Source organism: Eurytemora carolleeae, unplaced genomic scaffold (assembly GCF_000591075.1).
Source record: "Eurytemora carolleeae unplaced genomic scaffold, Eaff_2.0 scaffold546, whole genome shotgun sequence".
In the NCBI taxonomy this organism is placed as follows: domain Eukaryota; kingdom Metazoa; phylum Arthropoda; class Copepoda; order Calanoida; family Temoridae; genus Eurytemora; species Eurytemora carolleeae.
The window spans coordinates 162,660-171,108 of NW_019396717.1; the positions used below are offsets into that span (position 1 = coordinate 162,660).

An 8,449-nucleotide genomic window follows, 5' to 3' on the forward strand; every position below is an offset into this window, starting at 1 on the left:
TAGATCTCACGTAATTTGAAGTGATCATAGATCTCACGTAATTTGAAGTGATCATAGATCTCACGTAATTTGAAGTGATCATAGATCTCACAAAGTATCCTTAAGTATACGCCTTTTCTAAAGCAACAAGTAAGGCAACTAATTGTTTTGAAATAAGTAGAATTATTACAATTTTTGATCACACAATGATCTTTTTAGCTTAATGATCTCTTTCTGATTCATGCATTCATGACCTTGATTCTATCTCATGTATTCATGATCTCGATTCTGATTCAAGATCTTGTTTCTAGTTCATGGTTAGTTTCTGATTTATGATCTTGATTCTGATTTATTATCTCGTTTCTAATGTATTATTTCGTTTCTAACCATTGATCTTGTTTCTTACCATTGATCTTGTTTCTAACCATTGATCTTGTTTCTAACCATTGATCTTGATTCTAACCATTGATCTTGTTTCTAACCATTGATCTTGTTTCTAACCATTGATCTTGTTTCTAACCATTGATCTTGTTTCTAACCATTGATCTTGCTTCTAACCATTGATCTTGTCTCTAAGCATTGATCTTGTCTCTAATAAAACAATCTTATTCTAGGATCTTGATATTGAGGGTGATATCGATGAGGCAGAAGCAGATGAGTAGATGCCAGCCAAACAATAGGCCTGACCATAGAGTAGTCATAAATAATAATAATCTGGCCAAACAATGGATATTTTGTGTTATATAAATGTTTCTCGTCATACTTTTTATTTCTATTTCGCATATCTATAAACTTGTTGTAATAGTTCACTTCTGCTTTTCACCAAATATATAATCTTATTGTTAATTGTATTTTAACTACAGGGTCAACCACAAACGGATGAGACTTCAGAGACGACTGAATAGAATTTATACTGTCTAAATCACTATTATATTCGGGATTCCGCAACTGTAAACGATTGTTTCTCTCTTTGTTAAATCATATACATTAGCATTAAAAGACAATATTCAGGGCAGACTGATTTAACCTTGGGATTATTATATAGTTCTAAATAGTCTTAGCAATATCGTCCTTTGTGGGTAACCCTGCAAATTAATATATATATTTATGCGAGTTATGAGGTATTCTGGATTCTGAAAGCTGTTGAGATTTTAAAAGGAAAATATTTTTCAATTTAGAACCCGAGGTTGAATATTTTTATTTTTCAATTTAGAACCCGAGGTTGAATATCTTTATTTTTCAATTTAGAACCCGAGGTTGAATGTTTTTATTTTTCAATTTAGAACCCGAGGTTGAATATCATTATTTTTCAATTTAGAACCCGAGGTTGAATATCTTTATTTTTCAATTTAGAACCCAAGGTTGAATATTTTTTTTACAATTTAGAACCCGAGGTTGAATATCTTTATTTTTCAATTTAGAACCCGAGGTTGAATATCTTTATTTTTCAATTTAGAACCCGAGGTTGAATATCATTTTTTTTCAATTTAGAACCGAGGTAGAATATCTTTATTTTTCAATTTAGAACCCGAGGTTGAATATTTTTATTTTTCACTTTAGCACAGGGCTACCCACAAAGAATGAAGTCTGAGAAGAAATCATCTAAAATGAAAACATGGGGGGTCTTCAACAAGAATCTGGTGGTCTGCAACGAAAATCTGGGAGTCTCCAACGAATATCTGGGGTTTTCAATGAAAAATATGGGGGTCTCCAATGAAAATCTGAGGGTCTCCAATGAAAATCTGGGGGTCTCCAATGAAAATCTGAGGGTCTCCAATGAAAATCTGGGGGTCTCCAATGAAAATTTGAGGGTCTCCAATGAAATTCTTGGGGTCTCCAATGAATATATGGGGATCTCCAACGAGGTGTCCATGGGGGGTCTCCAATAGTACTTAAATGGCTATTATTTCTACCCGGACTCCAAAGAATGAGATTAAATGAGAACCTGGAACTCATCTAATATAATGATTTGCATATTGAATTTTGATATTCCCTCAGAAATAAAGTCTTTCAATGGTATACTGATCTAGTTGACCCTGAAATTAACTAAGGAACTGAGTACTTAAAACAAACCCGATGTTTTAACTTGTATACCTTTGCAATCTTATGTCGTAGACCTTAGATATTTAAAACTATAAATTCTGTTAGATAAAATAATCTAAGTTTGTAATATCAAAGGTGTGCACCATCAGGCTGCAAAGATATAGAAATCAGAAAATTTGAGTTTGTTGCACAAACTCAATTCCTTCACACGGCAAGAACCCATAAATGGGAAAAAATGAACATTCATCTCAGACTCCAAAATCGACCCATCCCAATGTTCATAACGGATTTCTAGGATAAATCTATACAAATAGATATATTAAACTAGAAGAGAAATATTCCTTTCTTATACTGTAGTTCTTGTGTTCTTGTTAGTCCTGGGCCAGACTGTTTGCCAATCTTACAATCCTGTAGATATATATATATATTTACATCCCTTTAAGACTGTTTGCCAATCTTACAATCCTGTAGATATATATATATATATTTACATCCCTTTAAGACTGTTTGCCAATCTTACAATCCTGTAGATATATATATATATTTACATCCCTTTAAGGTTTTAAATTTATTCACATTTTTTGCATTTTCCTTGTGATGTACTTTTTGAAATTTGTATTATGTATTCCTTTAACTTTTAGGTTCTTATAAACATTGTCTCCTTGAAAGAAGATTATTTTTGAACAACTGAACCAGCTCTTAAAAAGGGATTGTTTCTTTTATTCTAAATACACATACAATTCTAATTTAATTAAATCATGGTTCAGTTTAATTGGACAATAACATTTCCGGAAATTACCGAACAAGTTGAATGGATTTTAACATTTTACAAATATGTCATGATTTTATGTTTTAATCTTTAAAGGGAGTGACTGGCTATGTAAGGTAGTTGAACTGAGTATGCAGTGTTGTGGAAAACTTCTTTCGGATTTTTTGAGACATATTACACTTTTTAAAGATCTGTAAATCCTGAGTTTGAGCGCAAATTCGACGTTCAAAACTTCTACTTTGGGGATGGATACGTTTTCAGTATTAGTTGTATTTAATTGTTAAATAACGACGACATAAAATGTAAAAAATTTTAAAAAATTGTTTAGGAACAGGTTTAGAAAATAAAAATTAATCTTATCATCGAAAAGAAGTAATCTTGTTAAATTATTTGTTTCTATTTTCTCATTATTCTGGTTTCTCATTAATCAAAGATTTTCCGCAGATTTTCTGGAATTATTATTGAAAAGACGACATTTGAAAAATTTGAAGAGATCTGCGAATAAATTCAAAGAAAATAAGAAATTCAATATAGTGATGAAAAAGAAATAATTTATTCTAGCATTGATTTATTGACAAATTTCTTTTGAGAAATATGTTCCTAATCATCTAATTAGGTTACTGTATAATTTTTATATTATTTTTCGTCGTCGTTATTTAATAATCTAAAAAAACCGATTTTGAAAACGTATCCATCCCCAAAGTAAGATTTCTGAACGTTGAATTTGCGCTCAAACTCAGGATTTACAGATCTTTAAAAAGTTTAATATGTCTCAAATGAATCCGAAAGCAGTTTTCCACAGCACTGCATACTCAGTTCAACTACCTTACATAGCCGGTCACTCCCTTTAACACACTAATTCTACACTCTGTTACCAAGCAAATATAATTTGTACAAAACTGTGGCATTGTTGCCATAAGGTTTAGTCGTATCTTCGCTGGTATAGACTTTTTAAAGACTTTATAAAGACTGTATAAAGACTTTATAAAGTCTTTGTAAAGTCTTTAAAAAGTCTCAAATTAAATGTCTCAAATGAATCCTAAAGAATATGATCACAACACTGCTTCTACATCTACCTTACACAGCTGGTCTATCCCATTAAAGTTTATTCTAATAAAGTTGGCTGCAGTAGTTAGTTTTGCCTAAAATATTATGATTATTATACATCGAGTCAGGATTGTATGGTTTATTTCCTTTCGTCAGGGAACAAAACGGATTTGCGAAAATAAAAACTTTCCTATTTTTAACGAAGGGTCGTCGTTATCGCTCGTCAAAAATTAAAAACAACCTACTTTCCATAAAAACTATCGTTTTAAAAACAATAGTTTTTAAAAACGGTCGTTTTGTTTTTCTTCGTTGTTTTTAAACGATCGTTTTTCAAAAAAAGTGAAAACGATCCATCCCTAACTGCAGGTTAAATATGTTATATTATAAAACATGAAGAGCAAAGACGACAGTTATTTCACTGTTTATTGGTTCTCTTTGTATAAAATACAAACATATGAGAGAGTAAATATTTGACTGTATATTGTATTTTCATAAATACTATAATGAAAAATAAAATGACATCATAATGTAATCTAAGGATTATAATTAAAGAAAGTCCTTTGGGGTTTCTACTTCATTTTCTTAGTATCAAAATATTAAAAGATTAAATGCCAAACCATATGATCAAAACTCTTGAAATTATCAAAAAAGTGTACGCTGAACAGTAGGGGGCAGCTACTTACTTTTCAAAAATATTATAGAAATAGAAATGATATAGAAATGATTTAAACAGAAACTTTCCGTATTATTTCTGTAGAAGAATTCCGCAAGTTACTTTTATAGAGAAACGTTCTTTCTTGATCCCAGAATCCTTTCAAGGGTAACCGTGTGAATCGGATATGGCACTCTAAAAGTTGAGGCTGATTTGAAATGACGTCTACATTTTTTATGAAACACAATTTCGGGTATTGAAAGTTTTTTGTTGAATAAAAACTAACTCACACAGTTTAATTAAATATATCAATATATAAAGGAACTGTATACGTAATTTAAATTGACTTTCCAATGAAAGAATTTCATTCCTGATTAATAATCCTGAAACATTCATTTCAGTATAAGCAAGTTTTTTTTAAAGAGAATAAAATTATCGATTTCCTTTCTCGGTTCGGACATGTTTCTCCCTAGATTGAGGTTCATTAGAAAATACTGCAACAGTCCCTTTGAGGAAGTTAGATAAACCTTTAAATTAAAATAATTGGTTTAATATTTGAATGTGGAAATATATTTCACAAATATAATATATCTAGGAACTTAATGATACGTCCGTTTTATTTAACAATGTCAAATTCACAGTGTTTTATAACTTATTTACGCATATTTAGCGTTAAGCAAATACGCAGGGATCATTCCTTTTCAAACAGTTTAGATTTGAATGACTTTAAAATCTTTTATTAAGCCACCCATCAAATTAGACCGCGTCAATGGGTCTGAATTACGATGTGGGGGACAAATCAGAAAATTTAAGAAGAATGAATGATTTTGAAAATTTAATAAGGCTTATAGAATTGTTTTTGCTGTAAATGTTAGATTTTTCGAGTATTATTATGTGCATATTTTGACGTTAAAGATTGGAGATAATCTAATATTATTTATTTTCGCAAATACTGAGATTTACATGGAATAGAATAAAACCCATTAAAAAATTGTCAAGACGACATTTCATAAATTCTTTCGATGTATGGCTCATTTAGGGTTGAACTGTATGTAATAGGAAAATTAAGTAAAGAAAGAAAGTTCTCTGTGACCTCTGGTTTCTGAGTTGTGAGTTTCTAAAGTTTTAACCTCCAGACTAGGGTTTCCATTCGCAAAACTTTTGCGCAATTTTTGCGGAACGAAACGCAATATTTTTCTTTCTTTGCGCATCAATTTTTCGCGAAAAAACAACAATTTGCGCAATCATTCGCAAAAGTCATTTCGCGCAAAATTGCCCTATTCCGCTTTAATCCGCAATTCCGCAATTTCGTAAAAATCAAACGGTTGGTGACGGTGTGTGTTTCTTAGAATTCAATTCTGGAAAAATCTTGTTTTGGAATGTCTTCCTATTGGTCGCTTTTACATAATTGACCAATGACAATTAAGAAGAGTTCAAATCTCACAATTTTCTCGACAATTTTAGTTTTGGACATGCATATTTCCTAAAAGTGGATTCTTCAGGCATTGGTTACTTTCTTGCATTATTTTATACGAGATTAAAAAGATTTCAGAAATTTGATTAAAAAAATTTAAGAATACAATTCATACTTGCAGATTAAGCAAAGCTTTTAAGGCCGGGTCACTTGAAATTATTTAATAGGATTAAAATATTGCCAAGTTTCACACTCTCTAATTTTTATTTTATTAATTTTGGTCCCTTAATTTAAACTTTTTGTAACTGGAAGTAACCAATTGAGTGTAGTATAATCGTTATCATACTCGTATGTTAATATTTTTTTTTGTATATGGAATAAATCTTCAGTTGTTTAATTCTAAGCTTAGAATATCAATTTTTGACAATGTGCCTAAAAAGTTGCATATTGCGTAAAACTTGCGGTTTTGCGCAAATTGCGCAAAAATAATTGCGCAAAACTAAAATTTCGTTTCATGCGCAACTTTCGCAAAAAATATTTCCGGTTTTGCGCAAATTGCGCAAAATAAATAGCGCAAAACCGCGCAAAACTCATTGCGTTTCATGCGCAAAAATAGCGCAAAAGTTCACAAAAATAAAATTTGCGCGAAAATAGCGCAAATTTTGCGCAAAAGATTTAGCCATTTCGTGGAAACCCTACTCCAGACTGACCTCAGAAACTTTAAAGCTTTGCAACTTTTTCGTAATTAATGATAACTGCGTAATTTCAACTGCAATTTTTGAAGAATACTAGATCTAGTGATAGTTATATCAGTTATTTTGCAACAATATCGATATTTCTTTGGTAAAAATAATAAATAACCCTCTTTACCCTCGGTTTAAAAGAGCTAGCACTTTGGACTTGAGAAAGAAAGACTCTCAGGCGTATTCGCCACATACAAAGTCTTACTTGGCTTTTTTTCCGTTTTTTCATTATTTTAAAAGTTTCTGAATTTACAATGACACAACTTGTTAAACTAATTAAAATGTTAAATTGCATATTCAAAGTTTTCCGAGCCAACAAACTGAAAACTCAAACTACCATAACTACTCAGATAAAGGTTTATAAAAATGAAAAAATAAAAAATTTTAAATTATAAAAACTATTCAGACAATTAGACACATTAATTTGATAAATTGTTAATAAACTAGTAGAAATATCTTAAAAACAGAAAGACTGAGATCAATTCAGTTTATGCCATGTCAGTTTCACTGTACATTGAACACTGTACACTATATACACTGTATCTATTTTGTGCATAGTACACTTTACGGTTTTGGAGCTTTTCGTGTTTTACTGTACACAGTTAATGTACACACTGTCTTCTGAACAATGAACACTGTCTACTGAACAATGAACACTGTCTACTGAACAATGAACACTGTCTACTGAACAATGAACACTGTCTACTGAACAATGAACACTGTATACTGAACAATGAACACTGTCTACTGAACAATGGACTTTGTCTACTGAACAATGAACATTGTCTACTGAACAATGAACACTGTATACTGAACAATGAACACTGTCTACTGAACAATGGACTCTGTCTACTAAACAATGAATACCCTAAAGCCAAATAGAAAAGACAAGAAGGAGAACACTGGAGACTATCACTGAAATAAAAAACTTTGTTATTGAAATCAATTTATAGCAAAAACATCATAAAACAACCAAGTAGTACATAAATGATTGTTAAATAGCACTGCTATAATGAAATTGCACATGCCTTAGTTGAATGAATGATAAAGTGCACAATATTTTCGTTGTAATTAAAGGGACAAAAGTTGTAATTTTAAGTGAACGCCTCATAAAGAGGATTCTGTATTTGATTCTGATATTTTCTCCATCGTTTTTGCAGCAAGAAATGCGCAAGTCATTTTTGAAGAGAATTGCCACAGAAATATCTAATTCAAACTTGGTTAGATAGAGCTTTATGAAGATATGAAGAACCTTATGTAAATATATACCTGTAGCGAAGAATACGAATATTCCAGCGAGAATTGAGTTAAATATTGATCCTCGAACTAGATCCAGCAACTGTGTGAGCATAAACCCAAACTTAGTGAAATCATCCGTTCCACTCAACTCAAACTTTACCAAATATTTAAATATCATCCGTCCCACTCAACTCAAACTTTACCAAATATTTAAATATCATCCGTCCCACTTTACTCAAACTTTACCAAATATTCAAATATCATCCGTCCCGCTCAACTGAAACTTTACCAAATATTTAAATAGCATTCGTCCAACTCAAATGAAACTTTACCAAATATTTAAATATCATCCGTCCCACTCAACTCAAACTTTACCAAATATTTAAATATCATCCTCCCCACTTCATTCGAAATATTGAAATATAATCCACCCAACATTTAAAATTTATCAAAATTTAAATAGTAATCCCCCCCCCCACTCAACTCCAACTTTACCAAAATATTGAAACATTTTCCCCAAAACTAAATTCTAAAATGTTTGAGGGAAAACAATTCTAAAATGT

At 31.0% G+C, this 8,449-nt stretch overlaps 1 protein-coding gene across 1 annotated transcript in view; it reads left to right on the top strand.

The window, feature by feature from the left end:
- LOC111707730 (flagellar calcium-binding protein TB-44A) overlaps positions 1 to 825 on the top strand; it is a gene marked incomplete in the record, with an annotated part of 12,397 nt that extends 11,572 nt beyond the window's left edge. The window contains 1 exon segment of the mRNA XM_023480869.1: positions 594 to 825. Within this exon segment, the coding sequence (XP_023336637.1) occupies positions 594 to 641 (48 nt within the window).
- Between the last annotated feature and the right edge of the window lie 7,624 nt (positions 826 to 8,449).